Genomic DNA, 19,271 nt, shown 5'->3' on the forward strand with positions numbered 1-19,271 from the left:
TTTGATTCTCTGACGGTCGGCAGCCCTCGTGTGGAACCTTTGAGATCTCGTTTATTTAGGGAGTTAAGAGTTGTTTTTCCTATTTTAAATGTTTTGGAGTAATGTTATTTCCACAAACTCTTACATCAGCCTGCATCGTAAGGAAGGGGGTATACCAGCTAGGGGTCCCATAGCAAAGGGGTGCCCCAGAGAAGCCGAAGCACAATTCATATGGCATAAAGTGGACCTCGATTTTAAAGGAAGTGGGCAGAATTTGGCAGTTACTGGGTGGGGATTGGGGGCTTGACTATGAATATTTGGGGCATTTTTTTTTGGGGCTCCATGATTCCTGATGGCTGCTTTATGCATATCAGTCAGCTCATGTATAAAATGCTGTTCAACTGCTTGCAAGTGCACTTAGAAATCAATTATATTGACTTGTATTGATTTCTGAAGCATATTACACCAGTCCTTAAAATGTTAAGCTCATGTAGAAGCATATTACACCACCCTTTTAATTTGTGTTTGTTAATTTATGTCTCCTGTTTGTTACAGTATTTTTGTACAGCCTTGCCTTACTTGTTGCCACAATATAAACAGATGACGATAACAATGAAGGTCGCAATAGTGCTGTAGAAATCATCTATAATTGATTACAACAAAGTACTATTCTTGGGTGCCTTGAGACAAATCAGATCCAGTTTTGTATAGGAACTGATCTGACTAAATTAGATCTACAGGTATATACATAAAATGACTTTTAAAGCTTATGACTAGATTTTCTGGCACATCGATTGCTCACTGACGTGGATTGATTCAAACTGACAGTATTGCAAAATGTGTTTTGTTGATTGAGCAGTGCAATATGACTGGGATCAGGTAAAGTGACTTTATGAGCTAAAATATAACTGACACCTAAATCAGAGCTGTTGTCTTTAGTAAATGCATCTCTGCACCTGAAAACTGTAAATGAAATGGTTTGAAGGGGCCATTCTTTTTATTTAGTATGAAATTGTCTCACCTGTTTGAAATCAACTATAATCATCTTGCTTATTATAGGAATATTAGCATCAAAGTAAACAGTGGTTATTTTAGCCTCCGAACCTGAAAAACATTCTAAAATGCATGGCATACAGTCCTTGCCTGTCTCTGCCTACAACTGTGCATGGCAGGTGCAAGTGTTGTTTTTCTTTTTTTTCCAAATAGTAGTATTCCTATAAGAAATAGATTATTACCTTTTTTAAGTAAATGGACTTTTGAGTAATGAATTTAGAAAGCAGCAACTTAAAATGCCTTTAAGGCTATTGACAACTGTTGTCCTTTAGCGAAGAACAGCGGCACGCAAAACACCTCTGTCCGTCTGTCACTGATATCAGGTTTATGTTACATGAGGCAGAATAGCCTATTAAAACCCCACAAATAACCCCCCATAGACAAATATTTATAAAGATTGAAGATTCTGTACTACAAGCACTGGCACAGGTGCCTCTCAAGCAAAATGAATATTACTATTTTTCAGGACCACTTCAGCACCGAGAATATTCTCATGTGACAAACATCTAGCGGTTTTCAGTGATTTGCAAAGCATAGTTTTTAGCATGAAAATGTATGGCATTGCCCCTGCAGACTTCCATTGCATTACATCACTTGTCAGCATTTGTGTATTTCATGAAATTTTCGACTAAGAAAATGCACTAGTATCTACAGGGTTATTTAGTAAAGGTTGTGTTTTTCCCTAAACAATTTGAATTTTTCGAGTTTTATTATGCCCTGAAGCTGCTAAAAGCCTGAATATGAAAATACCAGCTAAAACCTGTCCAGGTCATGTAGAAGTCAATGGCAGAGGTGCCATGAACCATTTGAAGATGTTTTTTGCTTTCATGATTTTAGTTTTTTTCTGGTGGTTTTTACTCGAAAACTCAATCAACTCAAGGTATTTGAGGGTTTTTTAGCTGACTAATTCAATTTGAGTTTTTTTCCTGATTGCATTCAATCGAATTTTTCACTTTCTGTTTTTTTCCATAAATAAGCAAACATTTGTGTAGTGAGTTTATTTGAGGTAGAAAAAAACTCACAACCCCCACAAAATAACCCCCTAAGTGTTCAAGGTGAGGATCACCCAAAAAAGTACCAGTTGTGGTGCTTTCAAATGATTCCACTGCAACATGATGGGAGGCAATCAAGTGTTGTGTTTTTTTTTAACGCCATTAGGTGGCTAAATCCTTTAAAAATGCTCAGTGTGCCATAGGTCTTAATATTGTTATTTCCTATGTCCCAATGGGGCACACATGGATGAAACTATTCCTTCCACTAGGAGGAAATGCTGTTATCTCCTACACAATCACTGTAACATACCTGTAGCCCCTACGAGTGCTGATTTGCAGTATGAGGCATTTTTTGACTTTTGCTTTTTGTGTATTTGATTTAATTTTTTACCATGTTACAGGAAAATATGCGTGTCATTGAGGCTCGTAATAAAGCAGAAGCTATGAAGGCAAAGAAGCAGGAGATAGTGGAAAAGGAGGCTGTGCTTAACAGAGGTGAAGATGTTACCAAATTTATTATCCATCAGAAACGACGGAAAGAGTTTGAGAAAAAGAAACAGTAAGTGCCTTGTGCTTAATTTGTCAACAACAGCAATGAATTAATTTTTGGTTCTGCAATAACAAATAAACTTATTTCCCTCCTCCCTGAGCTAGTATACTATTTCTGCTTTATTATACAGTAAATAGCATTAAAGGATAGTGCTATAGGACATGTTACACCAGCTATCCTTTGCTTGGATAACAAGTAAATAACTTTAGCCATGCTGAAGTTAAATATGTGAACAGATTTTAGTATCAATCATCCTTAGCAGCAATGAAGTAGCTATTGTGTTCTAATAGACATAAACATTTTTACTTTTTTAGAGAATTTGAAGAACAACAGAGAACACGAAAACAAGAAATTATTAGTAGAATACTGAAAGAAGAATCCATCCAGGAAAAGCAGAAACAGCAGTTGTCTTCCTTGGACCTGAGCAAGGGCCATAGAAGCAGCAAACTCCGTGCCAAGACCATGCAGTACATTAAATCTGTCGTCTATACTGAGCCAGAAGAGGAAAAGGATCACCAGGTCTTTCCTTAGTATTGTTTTTGTAATTGATGCCTGTAAACAATATTAAAGCCTGCCAACTATGGAGATTCTACAATGTTGGGTTAACAAAATGTTAGCAATGTAGAATCTACATCTCCAAATTCCATTATGCTCTTCTAGAAATGAATGCTCTCTGGTAATGAATTCATTGTTCCCAGAGTGCTGTGCCTACTTGGCAGGGAAAGGGTTAAACTGTGTACAGCCTTATATTAAAGTAGGTATGTAACTATCATTTAACTTGTACCCACCTAAATTGTTATACTTGTGATGAGGGAACCTGGTTACAATGGTAACATTTCTTGTCCCACAAGATTTTATCCTAAGTGTAGTAAAGGCTAATGCCATACATCAAAATTTTGTATGAACAACTCTCCTAAAATAATTCACAACACACCAAAAATTATTGTAAATCAGTTGGAACCACATCACTTATTGCATATATGCATTGATAATTGACAAAAATACTGTCGGCCCATCTCTGAGTTTTTTGCTGCGACTTGTTCTAGGACCAGCACAGCACATACAGTATAACACTAGTCTTAAACGCATACAGGAAAACCATGCTGCCATCAGTCAGTCTGTTTAAGCAGAGAATCTATAAACTGCTGACACCTTTTTTGGTGCCTGTGTATTACAGCTGGTCACAATGGTCAATTACAGTGATTTTGCCCACTACATTGCCCAAAACCACAGGAAAAAATGTCCATAGTTACCCTCCATTGCTTCCTGCAGCAATTGCCTGGCAAGCACTTGAACAAGTGCTTTTTAGGTGATTCTCATAAGAGAATGCTGTATTTGCAGGCTATGCATGCAGCAAATTTGGTCTGGACCATGTATTTGCGTACCCAGCCTGAAAAAATGATGCTCATAAGGGTAATCTTCCATTCTCCTTATTCCCCTTCTCTGAAATCTCTCTAGTTTTGAGATATCAGTTTTGTGAACGGAACCAGAATTACACAGGATATTGACGATGAAGCCTTACAAGTGCTTTTTAGAGAAGCAGGGTTATATATTTGCAAGTTTAATTATCTACAATTGCTGCTAGCTATTTTAGCATCAAGGATTCATTTAACTTAATCCCATAAAATCTATATGTAGTATACACATTTTAACTCTTTAAATACATTTATGCCTCAAACACATTTATTTATATGGGATCTCATCTGCAAGTTATTATTTATTATTAATTACATAAGCTATTACAATCAATTAGTTGTTTACTTTAAATAAATAATTCTGCATGATTAGGATTTACACTTTGCAAATATTTACAGGGAAACTGGCGTTCGCCTTCACCTTTATCAGTGTCCTCTGATGAGGAGACAAGCAGCAGCAGCATCGGGGAGAAGTATCCAGATGTACCACCAGGACTTACATATAGTACTGAAGAAGAAGATGCTGAATCACTTGCTCAGCCAGAGTTTGTGGGATTGTGGAGTGAAGACTATAAGCCATACAAGGTGCAGTATATCTGTTCAAATCCAGGGTTTATAAATCTGCATTCTTTTATAAAGTCTAATTATCAGGGTATGGAAAATAATCTTACCTGTGGGTAATCTAGCAATCTGGCTAATTAGGCTAATTTCATAAATGAGCATTTTTACATTTTATTTTTGCTTTCATAATAGGAATCAAATTCAGTAACATGCTGTCTAATGGTTACTTTGATTGTGGCAAATGAAAAAAAAAAAAACTATAACTATTGCATCTGGAAATAACTAGAAAACTATACTACTGTATAATATAATTTCCATGACACCTCTACATCTTCTCTTATTTTTCTTGTTTACTCTTTCCTTCCTCCAAATGTTTTACATAATGTGTCCATTCTTTCCCTATTCATCTCCTTGCCATGTCATCCCTCTCTTACTTACCTAGAATATTTTACCCCTATTCATCCCACCTGATCCATATTTCCTTTTTTTATTGATGCTTTAAAACAAACATTATAGTAAAATTTACTTTTAATGATTCAAGGTTGTTTTTACAGAAAATCAGCAAAACAGCAAAAATGGCAAATGTAAATTACAGATTGCAGACACAGATACACCAAAAAATCTCGTGCAAATAGCAAAGATATACAGTTTCTTAGACAATTCCATGTATTACAGATACCAACTGTTCCTATGTAAAGGACTGGAAGAGATCTATTTAGAGATTTATTTGGCTCTGAGAGCATTCATCCCTTTTATATAGCCACATATGAAATCCGTATGCCTCATACTGAACAGTAATCCATTCAGATATATTGTACATGGTAGCATTCATCTGTGCTGCACATAATATATATGTAGCTTTGGAGTATAAATATAGAGTATATGTAGCTTTGGAGTATGTTGAATTTGTATGTGCTCAGCATTAAAGGAATGGGTTGGTAACAGTCTACATTTATTTGGACACAAGCCACTCATTGTGGCATATAATACTCTTGTGTAATATATGCTGCCTTTCTTCTAGCATATGTTTTTAGTGACTGTGAGTGCAGATGTAAGGCTGAAGTAGCATGTTTAAAGCCCAACTATAAGCAGAAGTGATCAGTAAGCCCTAGGTATGTTCATTTCTTATATTAGAATAATTATCCATGCAGCTCTATGCAGTGACTTCACAGGCACGCATCACATTAAGCTTGTTTGATTTCCATAAGCGAACATGACAGTCAGATGTGCTGATGATTTCAGTATCACCTCCTGCAGGAATATTTCAGGTCAAGCGGTATGCATAAATAAATCGATTTTGTCTGTAAACATGCTTGTATTTTTACAGTTTACTAACAGCTTCAGAGTACTATGTTCTAGTTACTAGTGAATCCTTTAGATAAATACAGAACATATGCAATATAATGTATCCCAATACCATTATAGTGGCATCTTTTCATTTTGTGGATTCAGGACATATAGCCTATTCTACCGTACAATCAGCCCTGACTTAGTGCTGAATAATGTGTTGGTTTCCATATCTTTCCTCACACCTACAGTCAGCAGCAGAAGAGAACCTGTCACAATTACCTGTTCTGAACCACCTCTTCATCAGTTTGCTTAGCAGGAAAATATTTTGTTTCTGGATAAATACATTTTATGTGTTTTAAAGCCCAAAAATTGATGTAAAGTTACAAGTGATCCGGGAGTATTTTTATAAATTTATATATTTGTTAGCTTCTGAGATATTAGTTTTAGACTGCCAATACCAGGCTTTTGACACTTCAAGTATAGTTATCCATCTTTGACTTACAGAAAGAGCTGTTAATTCACAAGCTACTAATCATGAAAATCGGATGAAAAAAATCTGAAAAAATCGTGAAAATCAGATTTTTTCCCATAAAGCAAATTTTCAGGGAAAATTTAATAATAAATAAGCGTAAAAAAACCAGAGCGGATTTGATCTGAGTTTGTAGCAGAAAATATTGAGATAAATTCGGACTTTTATAAATAACCCCCTAAATCATCTAAAACTAGAAAGTGAATGCAGATGACAAATGTGCTCAGAGAGGCAATTGTTTGTACAGTATGTGGATCCCCTTCAAATTCTAGTCTTAAGGGCAGTCCTTGAGTAGGGGCATTCACTGTGAAATTCTGCAGGTTTTTGTTTGTAGACCTACCTTTTCGTGTGTTAATAATAAATTATAAACTTTACCCTGAATCATTATAGGTTGAAGGCCTCTTAAAATAATTTTCCTGTGTGTTTGTATAATTCTTTGCACCAACTTGTTTAATAAAAATATGTTCTTACATATTTAAAGGTCCCAAAGGAAGAGCCTGATATGAACCAACAGGGAGGCAGCAAAATGGAGAAGCAGATCATGGCAGAGAGGTTACAGAAGCTCCGTAGTGGAATTATTGAAAAGCAGGTGGTCTCGGGACATGAGTTTAAGGGGTGCCCCTTTCATAGTAAACCAAACCTTGTTCATTTTAAGGTTAGTGGCATATTCTAAACACTGTGTGTAATTAAACTATATATAATACATAATAACCATGACCCACTGAAACTTGTATATTATAATAAATAAATAAAATACCCCCTGCTGCAAAATATAAGGATATTAAAAGTCACCTCAGAGTTCCATGACCTGTATAAAAACACTTGGCCTTCGGCCTCGTACTTTTATATGTTCATGGAACTCCTTGGTAACTAATAATATCCTTATATTTTACTATAGGGGATACTTTATTCACTATATAAAAAGAAGGGAGTAATTTTTGTACGCGGTTCCCTGACGAAGGCCCACTGAGTGGGTCCAAAACGTTATGTACTGATCATAAATAAACTTTAAGTATTTTCTTTTCCTGATATTTGTATAGATGGGGTCTGGATCAGTCTAGGCTAATGGTTCCCAAACCCTGTAGGGCCCAGAGCAGTGGCTTGGTTAGGGTGAGATTGGAGATATTTGCTAGACAGAAGCCTAGAATGAAGGTCCCTTATGATGAAAAATTTGGTGAGCATTCATTTACTCTCCTACATATTCTACATGTAAGGAGTGTACAATACAATTATATACCTGTAACCTTGTAAGGTTGAGACACAGTAGGAGGCTTGAACAAAAAAACAGCTTTTTCCAAACCACCTTAAAAAACAGCAAAAGAAAAATAGTAGTATTGCAAAAATGCAGCAATGGTTTACCATTCAACAGCATTTTAAATATGAACGTTTAAATGTAATAAAATTACATTGAATTTCTTATTTTAACCTGTGTTCCATGAATTGTATTTTGCCTCCCTTTCAGGATCTTGATGTGGGTAAAATTTACAGGAAAAGAATAACTTTGACCAATGCATCATATGCAATTAACTTTTGCAAGTTGGTGGGAGTCAGTGAGCACTTGAAGGATTTCATTGCTATACAGTAAGCAGCATTCCTTAGATTATTTAATTGAAAATATTTATATAAATATTCATTTATTTATTGATTTTGTGATTTCTATCTGCTCCAGTAGACAGCATGTTTTAGCTGTTGCAACTATACCTAGAATGATGCATTTTATTGTATATAAAGATTCATAGATATAATATGCTTCCAGTGGTGTTTAGTGCAACATAAAGTCATGCTTAGAAATACACATGTCTCTTTATACTTCACCTATAACTAAGTAGAACACAATCCACAGTGAGAGGAGCCATAGTCAAGGCATTTTCACTATGAAAAAGGAAAAGATGCACCATTTACATACTATATCTTTGGACATAATAAATGTTCCACTCCATGTATCGTTTTAAATGAACAAAACTTACAACGTCAAACAGTTATTGGCCTGTTACTGGTAGTTTATCAGCATTTGTTATTAGCCAAACAAATATATATTTTATTTATATTTAAAGGAGACATATAGGATAAATGAAAAAAAACAAATTTTGTAGGCAATTATAAGTAATATATGGTGTTGTTTTTACATGGTGCTAAAAGTTTAATATTATCTTTAAAAATAGCCCCTTTATTGGAGCTTCCTATAGATGTTCTCTGTTCCCTGTCTGTGTTTCAAATGAGGGGTGGGCATGCCTAACGTCCCTGCCAGAAGCACAGTAGGAGGGGGACAGCCAATCACAGCCCCACAGTCACACAAGCAAAGACAGGCTTCAGTTCCCTATCAGGTCCTGCTAGCTGCTGATTGGTTCCTGTCCTACAGTGCAATGTGCTGAGAGCTGTCGGCTTCCCTGCACAGCCTGGGAATTCAGGGAGCGGGAAGTGGAATGGAGGGATTATTAGGATTTTGGCAGAAATATTCAATAAATCAGCCGGAAACACTACTTTTTTAATCACAATTCTTCTATATCTAAATGAGTATAATGTACTGGTACATTCTTATTTTTTACAAAAAATGTTTCCTTTAAGGTTATAGAATATTAATTTTTTTTTTAGATTTGATCCACCTGGGCCAATGTCTGCTGGAATGTCATGTGAAATGGTAGTAATATTCAAACCAATGGTAAGGAATGCACTATGTATATATTGGAAGAAATGTATTTAATGTATTAATGTAGTGTACAGGTTAGTATATCCTTTAGTTAAGTACTTGAGCTCTAGATGGAAACCAGGTGGGGAAAATCCATACATGTACATAAAATTAACTTTCACGTGTTTGCCTTATATACTGTATGTGTGGCGTTTAAAAAATGCCCTAAACACGGGTGACCAGTCGGTTATATTTTCTCGATAGTTCACATTCAAGGCACATTTTTGTACACTGCACATAGTTCTAAATTGACTGTTCAGATGCAAATCACCTGGTATTTTTTGCCGCTGTGCAGGTTTTCCACAGAATTCGAGCTCCATGTGACTACATACTAATCTACGTGTGCTGCAACTATGCAAACATAATTGGAACCCTAATTTGCATATTCAAATCTAAATAACAGAAAACAGAAACATCCAATTGTTCAGAACTTTAAAGTCACATGAATTAAGGGTTCATATTTGTTTTGGCTGTATCGCTAATAAATAGTTTGGCTCACCTTTGGCCTAGTCTGTGGTGGTTGTTTTGTTGTCTTTTTTATTTCTTGTCTAACAGTGCTCTGCATGGCTTTGTTGTAATACTTGTTGTCTGAATAGTTTGTATGCTCTGCATTGCTTTTAAAAATGCACCACCATTTATTTTGCCAGATAAATGAAGACTTAGAAGGAGAAGTGAACTTATTGGCCCAGACTGGTCCTTTTTGTATTCCAGTAAAATGCACAACCAAAAAATGTGAGGTAAGTTGTTTTGTCAGGTCAGCCACCAACAGATAAAGCATCACTGAATCATTGGGTAAAGGATTTTAGGCCATTACACGAGGCAAATGAAGAGTCCGCTCATGGGATCTTAGGTATAGTTTTATCTTAGATAATTATTCCAAATATAGATACATATATTTCAAAGTTTTGTAATTGTGTGAGGAAATTTCTTTAGTTTCCCAAAGCATATGAAAAACCACTACTAAGCACAATTCATCTAGAGCAGGGCTGTCCAACTGGCTACCCGTGATCCTCCATTGTGTGGCCCCCACATGCAAGTCTGCCTGCTGTGTCTGCTTACCATGTGTAAGCTTTAATAGGTATTACTGCAGAGATTAACTGGCCCCTGCATTGTTTAAACCTCAAATTCAGACTGTTATCCCCTGTATTGTTCACACATGTAACCCCATACTCTGCCCACCCTATGCTCCCTGGATGTGGCCTACTCTGGCCACCCTATGCTCCCTGGGTGTGCCCTACTCTGCCCACCTCATTTTCTCCTTGGGTGTGCCCTACTCTGCCTGCCCTATGGTCCTTGGGTGTACCATGCTCTGCATGTGTGTGCCATACTCTGCCTTTGTGTGCCATACTCTGTCTGTGTGTGCCATACTCTGCATGTGGAACATAAGCCTGGTATTTATTCTGGGGGTTTGTTAGCATTTGAAAAATATTGTTAGGGGCCCCTAAGGTGTTTAATCAAGTGCTGGGGGGTTTGCTGTGTTATCCACAGGAGAGGATGAGGCATATGAATTTAAGGGTATGTCTTAATATGACTTAACTTTTTTGATGAGTGATATCCCTGCAGTGAGCCCCAAACATTTGTTTTTTTTTGGTGTGTTGCCATCATTAATGTGGACATGGTCTTGTGGTAACATGGGTGTGGTCAACAATGGCTTCCATTATCGGCCCTCCACCAAGTAGGCCAGAAAAATTCCAGCCCTCGGTACCACAAAAGTTGGACAGCACTGATCTAGAGAATTTGAGTGCTGAGGGAGTTGGAGTGCTAAACAGGTTTTTTTATTGGTCAACAAAGCATTTTGTGATAAGGTGCTTTGCTATTATGGTTCCTACACAGCAGCTTTGGCTGGTGACAATTTACAAAAGGGATAAGCTGATAGCAGTCACACTTTTACCACAATTAAAAGAAGCAACTGTCAGACCTCAGAACCTAAAGAAACTGAACTGCCCAAAAGTCATTTGTTTCTGAAAATGTTATGGACAGAGCATACTTTAAGGCTCAGTATATATTTAAAGCCATTAAAATGCCTGGACAGAATAATAGACTTGCAGGACAAAACCTTTTATAGTATGTTTCCATTTAGCGCTCCTCTCATACTAAGAAAAAAAACACGTCATCGCATGTGCGCTAATATGTCTTTAGCACTTTAAGGTCTTTTGGATCTCTATTGTACACGCAAGTGTTCGTGGTGCTTAATTTAAGTGTTGGGGGTCACTAGTGTGCACATATAGATGTTGGCTTTTATTACATATGGGGAATGTTTCATGGTGGATGTTATGTTGGGTGAAAAAGAAAATATCCTAACCAGAACCAAACACTGGCATTCATTTTGCATATTATACTGTGTATTTTTGAATGTTTTTAAGTACAGGACAGTCTACTGTACAATGACGGGCTTGTTTAAATTAAATATTAATTTGCGTTACTGGTGAAATAATGGCAATAAAAGTGTTTGTCTTACAGCTGGCTTTAGAAAAAGAACATATTGACTTTGGTACACATGTGGTTGGAGAGACAGTAATCCAGGCTATAGCCTTGACAAACCGTGGAGCTCTTGGAACAAAATTCTCTATTCACTCATTGATTCATGATAGCAATACACGTGATGCAGAGGCAGCACACATACCTTACATGACAGAAATAGTAAGTGTAAGTATCCATTTACTTTTTTCTCCATGAATAATTTGAATGACAGGCAATACAAATGTTGAAATTTAGCAAACGTAACTTTATCAGCCACAGTGTGCTGCATTAATTTGTTTCTAATTGTATTGTGGATTGTGTTTTCAGATATTTCTAGCAGCATGCCTAGTTTTTTCTGAAATTGAAAAAATAAGGAAATTTCTATAACTTCTGTGAATTTCACAAAATGTAAAAAATGTTCATCATGGAAATCATGAAAAAAAGGAAAAGACGGGAAATAGTTTACTTAGGACTGTGATGGTGTTAAGGAAAAGACAGATGCCAAATTTATCCACGTTGAAAGCTAATCATAATGCACATTTACTTACCAGATGCAGTGTGCAAAATGCAATGCAATGTGTGTGCATACACAATTGTGTATAAAGCATCAAAATGAATGCTACTGCTTATGTGCATTTTCTTCAGTTGGGTACAAAGTTGTGGATAGCATTGCCAAAAGATCTTTTTGATAACGTCCAGTATTGTTTACTGATGTTAAATATAAATGCAGTGCAGGAATAAAATTGTTCTGAGCGGTGTAACATAACAGGGTCCTTTTGAGCAGGTTAAAATATATAACAATTACAAAACTATTATGTGCCCATGGTATTGGCACAGCTGTATGGACATAATATTTAGAAAGTAGCAATTGTGCCATCTTATGAATGAACGACAAAAAAGTACAAATATATATATTTTATCGCTTAGGCTTCTCCGCCATTGCACGAAGAGACTGATACATTCCTAGTATCAACAGAACAAGACCATTCTGGTATCCAACAAACTGAAGCTCAAAAAAGAGAGGAGCACCATGAGAGTTCCCAGTCTAAAGAAAAAAGTAGTCTCACAGCAACTAACAAAGCAACTGAAGGTGCATGTCATTTCCACATATACGAGAATATTTGACAAATGTATCATTACGTTCCTAACATATTTCTATAGCTTCTAACATTGGGTTATTGACTCATCTTGCATTACGTACTTGCAAAGTGCAATTTTTGGACACAAATTAGCATGTTTTCCCACAATGCAGAGTTTATGACCCAGAATTGCACTTTCATTGTGGCCACATGCAGAGTATGCTAGAACACATACTAATATACTTATTCTGTTTCTCTGAATTGTGTTCAGCGGGAGCTAACATCTTTCTGGTGCACACACAATATCATGTGATTTGCTGGACACAAGTCTAAAACACCTCTTGATGTAATGCACTGTGGGAAACCTTGCATTGCTGCTATGTCCAGTGTTGGTGTAGCCCTAGGATAGGCTCACTTGTGCCTCTTAAAAGGCAAGATAGACACAATGGCATTCAGCACAACTATGCAGAATTGCAAGGAGTGTTTGGGCCATGGACAGTTAGATAACAACTGCTAGAAATGCCAGGTGTACCAGCAGTAAACAACTCCTTATCTCCAATTCAGTGAGGGAAATTCACACTAAAGTAGCACTTAAAAGAAGGAACGCTACAGAGGCAGTTTATTGTCAATAGATTAGCCACAATAGTGCAAGCTATAACACTATATTTATTCTGTAGAATGCATTACCATACCTGAGTAAACAGCTCTAGAAGCTCTCTCTGTTTGTTTAGGATATCAACTGCCATGTTAGCTTGATGTGACATCACTCCCAGCTCACTCATAGCTCTAGGCTCAGATTACAGCAGGGAGGGTAGGTGGGAGAGGAAAAGGGAGAGAGGAGCAAACTGAGCATGCTCAAGCCCTAACTTGGAGGTTAATGCTGAAAACATGGAGGCTTGATACAGAAGCCCATGTGTACACAATAGAAGGAAAGAAATGCTGTGCTTCTTTTGAGGACTCAGAGCAGCATTACGTTGAGGGTTTACAGGTGTATTTATATAGACCTTTCTAATAAAGCTTACTTCATTTTAGCCTTTCCTTCTCCTTTAAGGGTCCTGACACACAAGAAGATTAGTCACCCCACAATTAATCTCCTCTAGCTCGACTAATCCCTTCCCAATGCCTTCCCACCACTGGTGCCCCTTGAGGAAACTTTGGGCCACTTGAGAAAGCCAAAGCAAATAGAATGTCTTCCCACCGGTGATTTACATAATTGCAAGTGGGAATGCATTGGGAGATTAGTTGCCCGCACTAGAGAAGGTTAATCGTGGGGCGATATAATGTATAAGTGGCCTAAGTAATATTAAATATCCTAACTAATGTTTCTTGCCATTCTGTATGAATTCCATTGTATACTTGTTGTAGAGCATATTAAAGAACCAGATGCAGCCTCTGCAATTGAAGGTGATGTCTTGGAAGTATATTCTGAAGAGGGAGTAACTGAAATCAAACTGGGTGAGGTAAGTGAAATTGACATGTCATTCGTGGAGTCTTTAGATTATAACATGTTCTACCTGCCAATAAATTTGCTGGTCATGTCCATTTTACCCCATCCATTTTCACTCTGATAATTATGTAACTTTTATTTTTGTTGTATGTATCTTATTATACATATAGTATGTATTGTTGATACTTATTTAATATGATCCTTTAAATTAATTTACAGAATAAAATACCAAGCTATTTTGTTCTAATCCTTTTACTTGCATAAACATTTTGTATACACTGTTTAAGAGACAGATTATTACTTTGTTTTCTAATATCTGGGACACAAAAATCTTTTTCCTCAAATTGCAGTTGTGTTTATAAACTCTAATTTTAGATGACGGAAGGTGAAATAGGACCTTTGAGCACTGTAAAAATCCCAATTATTTTTACTCCGATGATTCCTGGAAAAAGCATTGCACAATTTGAAATTACCTTTGGTAATGCCAGCTGTAAAGCAGTAAGTATTGCATGCTTGTTATCATTCTCAATCATTATCTGTTCTGAGAACCAGTTATAAACTGCACATGCATTCCTGAATAGGATGTCTACTCAGTAAAATTAAAATCTTTATGCTTTAATAAAGGATCAATATGTCTTTAGCAATAAGAAAAGGGTAATTGAGGAATGTGAATGCATCAACCATGCCTGTGCTGTCTGCTATTTCACTGGTGTTTTTTGTAAAAGTCATTTTGTAGTTACACTGTGTAGCCTGTACTAATATACTGAAATTAACTCTCTCCTGTAGATTCATGTCTTGGTTACGGGTGCTGCTATTGATGTACCTGTCTATCTTCCAAATTCAAACATCGATTTGAAGATATGCACATATGATCGATTATATCAAGACAGCATCATGGTTCACAACAGGTATTTAAACGTTATGATATGGCTAGTAAACTTGTCAACTGAAGCATAACTAAAATTGATTGGGGTGTTTACATGTTTTTTTCTGAATTAAGTTGATCATGCAGAATTGATTCACCACTTCACCCACTTGACCCATCTGCTGTTTGATTGGATTATATGGAATTTCATCATGTACACTGACTGATCGATTTGATTGAATTTCTATCCTGCTGCATACTGGTGGATAGCCTGTATCATGCCAGTGGGGATCATTTGCCAACCAGACTTTAAGTTTTGTGCAAGCTACACTAATAACTGGTTTGCATGGACAAGCTAGTCCACATACACTGGCACACACCATGATTTCAGAGATTTTGTCATCTGTTTGATTAATAGTTTGAAATTGATCCTCACTGAGTTCACATAGGTTCTCAGCCCTTGTGGGACAGGCAAATATTGCTGTCAAATACATATACTAGGGGGTAAATTTATCAAAGAGTGAAGTTCCGCCACTAGAGTGAAATTCCGCAGCTCTCCGTTCATTTCTATGGGATTTTGAAAGGCGTATTTATCAATGGGTGAAAGTGAAATTTCACCCTTTGATAAATACGCCTTTAAAAACCCCATAGAAATGAATGGGAAGTGGCGAAATTTCACTCTAGTGGCGGAACTTCACTATTAACTTCACTCTTTGATAAATATACCCCTATATGCACTAATATTTACTAATATAGGAGTATATTCTCACCTGCTATTTGTAGGACATATAAATATACGTTTTGCCACTATCAGAAGCTTTGAGACATACAAATTCCTGCAATGTTGAGCAAGGGCCTGCTTTAAAGTAAATTACCTCATGTGCAAAATATAATATTGGGGTCTTGTGGAAGTTTAAAAGAACAGAAAACAAGATTTATAAAGTATACCATCTACTTTTTAGTGGAGATTCACAGCTGTTAAAGGGATGTTTTTGAACATGAGATTAGTTCAGTCTGATGTGTCCTTCCAAAAGGCAGCCTGTGTCGCAACAAAGGTCAAACAATGCAAAGGCCAGTCTAGTGTAAAGCTCATTATCTTAAGTTGTAAGATGTGGCATTGCTTCAATTCATACTTAAGTTGGGTTGAAAAAAGACCAAAGTCCATCAAGTTCAACCCCTGCTTACCTAGGATCATAAAAACCTGGCCCAGGAATTGACTGGTTAAAAATTTTCAATTTCAAAAATTGTATGTTCTATATGACATTACAGCTAGCTACCTTTTTCTCTTGACTAGCAGGTATAGTGCTTTTTATTATATTAATATAAGGGAATAGGTATGTCAAAGTAGTGTAACTGACTATTTTGAGCCATAACTTGCCCAGGGTCATAAGAAGCTAGGTCTGGAACTGACCAGTACTAATATTTTATGTTCTTTATGACATTGCATGCTAGCTACATTCTCTCTTGACTGGCAGGCATATGATAGGGCATATGTATACTAAAATATGTATTTTTGACCCAGACCTATTGCTGACAGGTGTATACTGAATTGACATTTTATTTATAGCAGCAAAACAATAAACCCAGATGGATGTGTTTGGCCAATGTCTGGAGAACACCACCTGATATAACATGGCTCCCATTTCCCATTTCAACAGAAACATCTTGTCTAACCTTTTCTGAAGCCTCCACTCAATCCTTCCAATAGCTTCATTACTGTTGCATTTTTATAACTTTATCCAAAGAGGAGATTCACATGTTCCCCCATCATGACTGACACTGTAGATATGAGTCGTCCATTTCTCTTTCTGATCACTGGTACATTAGTGAGGCCCCATTATAAGCAGTTTGCTTGAAACAGCCCAAAATAGAAAAATGGGTGGACCATGACTCTGTTGCTGATATTGTCCAACCATGTGTTTGGCAGGTTTGAACAGTATCCCATTTTGTAATTGGAGGTGTGTCACAACTATAGATTTGTTGAGAAGAACTTGTTGCTCTGCCTAGGAAATGCCAATTAATATGAAAAAATAAAAATATAGATACATATTGCATTTTGTTTGTAGCTGTTAGAGTATCTGATACTGATTTTAAGGACACTTTCATATGTATATTTGTGCTGCAGAGCAAGGACCGCCCTACGTTTAAAGTTTGAAGTATGTAAGGAATTGAAAAACCATATGGAGTTGCTTCCCAAAACTGGTTTCATCCAAGCACAGTCTTCATTCAGTGTGCAGCTCAAGTTCTTACCCAGGTGAGTGTTCTTGAGAAACAATATATGGTTTGAATATGCAGATTGGCTTAAAAATATTAAAGGAATATGCTAATATTGGTGCTGTTCAGTTAAGAAATAGACTATCCTTGACTATTGTTTGTGTTATTAATTAAAATAAAGTCTAATTGCTTAATGGATTTGGGATAAAATCCCTCATCCACTTGAGAAACACATTTTTAAAGAGGCTTGGGTTATCATTAATTTATGTCAAAGTCATGGAGACATATGGATTGGGAATCATCTTTACAATTTGAAGCCCAAGCCCCCCAAGAAGAACAAATTGTAAATGTCAACTCGCTTATGTTGTATTAAATATATGTGTGTGAATTGTGGTAGTACATATCAGTTAATATATATATATATATATATATATATATATATATATATATATATATATATATATATATATATATATATATATTGTTCCTTAGATCACTGAACTTTTTCGTTTTTAAGTGAAAAGATCCCCTGCTATATTTAATGTCCCTAGTGTATTTAGAAAGAATAATCATGTCGCTTCTCAAGGAATAGCATATAAAACAATATCCACAGCACTTTATTTAGCCTTACTTCTCTCCCAAAAGTTGCAAAATGAGAAATACAATTTGACAAATCTATATGTCAAAGGTCTTTAATGTTACGTAGCATTATAGAGAAGAACAAATCTCTGAGCATCTCTGTATTTTGTTTTCAGACTTTCTCTCCAAGAGGACGCCAGCACTTGCTTTGACAAGGATACTGGAGTTTTGGAAGCCCCGATGACCATATCAGTCGCTGATCAGGTTAGATCTGGTTTCACTGCAGTTGGTTTTCATTTTTTATTATTTGTGTTTTTGAGTTATTTAGCTTTGTATTCAGCAACTCTCAACTTGCAATATCAGCAGTCTGGTTGCTATGGTACAAATTACCATAGCAACCATGCATTGACTCGAGCAAGAGACTGATTTATGAATAGGAGAGGGCCAACATAAAAAGATGAGCAATAAAAAGTAGCAATAACAATATATCTGTAGCCTTACCGAGCATTTGTTTTTTAGATGGGATCAGTTACCCCCATTTGAAAGCGTGAGAAAAAGAAGGCAAATAGTAAAAACTAAAAAAAAAGAAAAAATGATATTCAATTGAAAAGTTGTTTAGAATTCATCATTATATGACATATTAAACTTAACTTGAAGGTGAGCCACCCGTTTGAGTGTTTATTGCCCAGCCAAAAATTGTAACCCAACAACTGCTTCCATAATTAACCCATTTAGCAGTGAAAAGTACCAGCTACATTCATACAACACAAAATTCTGTGGAGTTGCAATACTCAAGATAATTCATATATCTATGCGCTGTTGGAACAGTTGTAGAGCAGCAGAAATGCTGAGACCCACATTTCCCAACAGAACAAATGCAGAGTTAAATATGTCCCATCAATTCATATATACAGTTACCTAGTATATAGACTGAACAGACTCATTGCTGGAGCATCCAGTTTACTGAAGCAGTAAAAATGCAGAGTCTAATGTTTTACAGCAGTACAAATATATTCATGTTGTGCAAGTGCAGAGTCAAATATAATCCATTTTTCATTTTCATCTTTTACTTAACTCTTTATTCTCAGCTCTGTGCTTCTTTTGTCAAGTATTGTTTCTCATCTGTGTTCTCTTATACTCAAACAAAACCAGAGGGCATGTTATAGGCATCTTACTTTATCATAAATTGTGCATTGGTTTATGCCCTCATAGACCAGAGAGTGGGAAGGTGTTTGGGACTCGGTGTTCTTAAATGAGAGCTAAAGCTTAGCTAAAGAAGTAGGCAGAAATGTTTTACATTATGTTTTGGGCTTCTGTACCAGCCCAAAGGAAACCACACACCTTTAGCAGTGAAGATCTGTGTATCTGAAGGTGCCCCAGTAGCTCCCCATCTTCTTTTCTGCTGATTCACTGCACATGCTCTGTGCTGCTGTTACTTACTGAGCTTGGGAACTGACTCAAATTACATAGTAAACATAGATTATAAATGTCACACTATAAGGCTGATAAGTATTTAATAAATAAAGATAATTACTACATGACAGTTCAGAAACCAGTGCAACTAGCATCAGA

General features: G+C 36.4%; 1 protein-coding gene across 1 annotated transcript in view; it reads left to right on the forward strand.

The window, feature by feature from the left end:
* Window positions 1-19,271, forward strand: part of cfap74.L (cilia and flagella associated protein 74 L homeolog) — a 75,600-nt gene that overhangs the window by 23,788 nt on the left and 32,541 nt on the right. The window contains exons 11-24 of the mRNA XM_018226011.2: window positions 2,426-2,583; window positions 2,889-3,093; window positions 4,389-4,574; window positions 6,851-7,024; window positions 7,832-7,950; window positions 8,962-9,028; window positions 9,703-9,792; window positions 11,516-11,701; window positions 12,443-12,605; window positions 13,960-14,054; window positions 14,417-14,539; window positions 14,828-14,949; window positions 17,032-17,160; window positions 17,876-17,963. Of these exons, the coding sequence (XP_018081500.1) occupies window positions 2,426-2,583; window positions 2,889-3,093; window positions 4,389-4,574; window positions 6,851-7,024; window positions 7,832-7,950; window positions 8,962-9,028; window positions 9,703-9,792; window positions 11,516-11,701; window positions 12,443-12,605; window positions 13,960-14,054; window positions 14,417-14,539; window positions 14,828-14,949; window positions 17,032-17,160; window positions 17,876-17,963 (1,905 nt within the window). The remainder of the gene's footprint in view (window positions 1-2,425; window positions 2,584-2,888; window positions 3,094-4,388; window positions 4,575-6,850; window positions 7,025-7,831; window positions 7,951-8,961; window positions 9,029-9,702; window positions 9,793-11,515; window positions 11,702-12,442; window positions 12,606-13,959; window positions 14,055-14,416; window positions 14,540-14,827; window positions 14,950-17,031; window positions 17,161-17,875; window positions 17,964-19,271) is intronic.

This window comes from Xenopus laevis, chromosome 7L (genome assembly GCF_017654675.1).
Source record: "Xenopus laevis strain J_2021 chromosome 7L, Xenopus_laevis_v10.1, whole genome shotgun sequence".
Lineage (NCBI taxonomy): Eukaryota > Metazoa > Chordata > Amphibia > Anura > Pipidae > Xenopus > Xenopus laevis.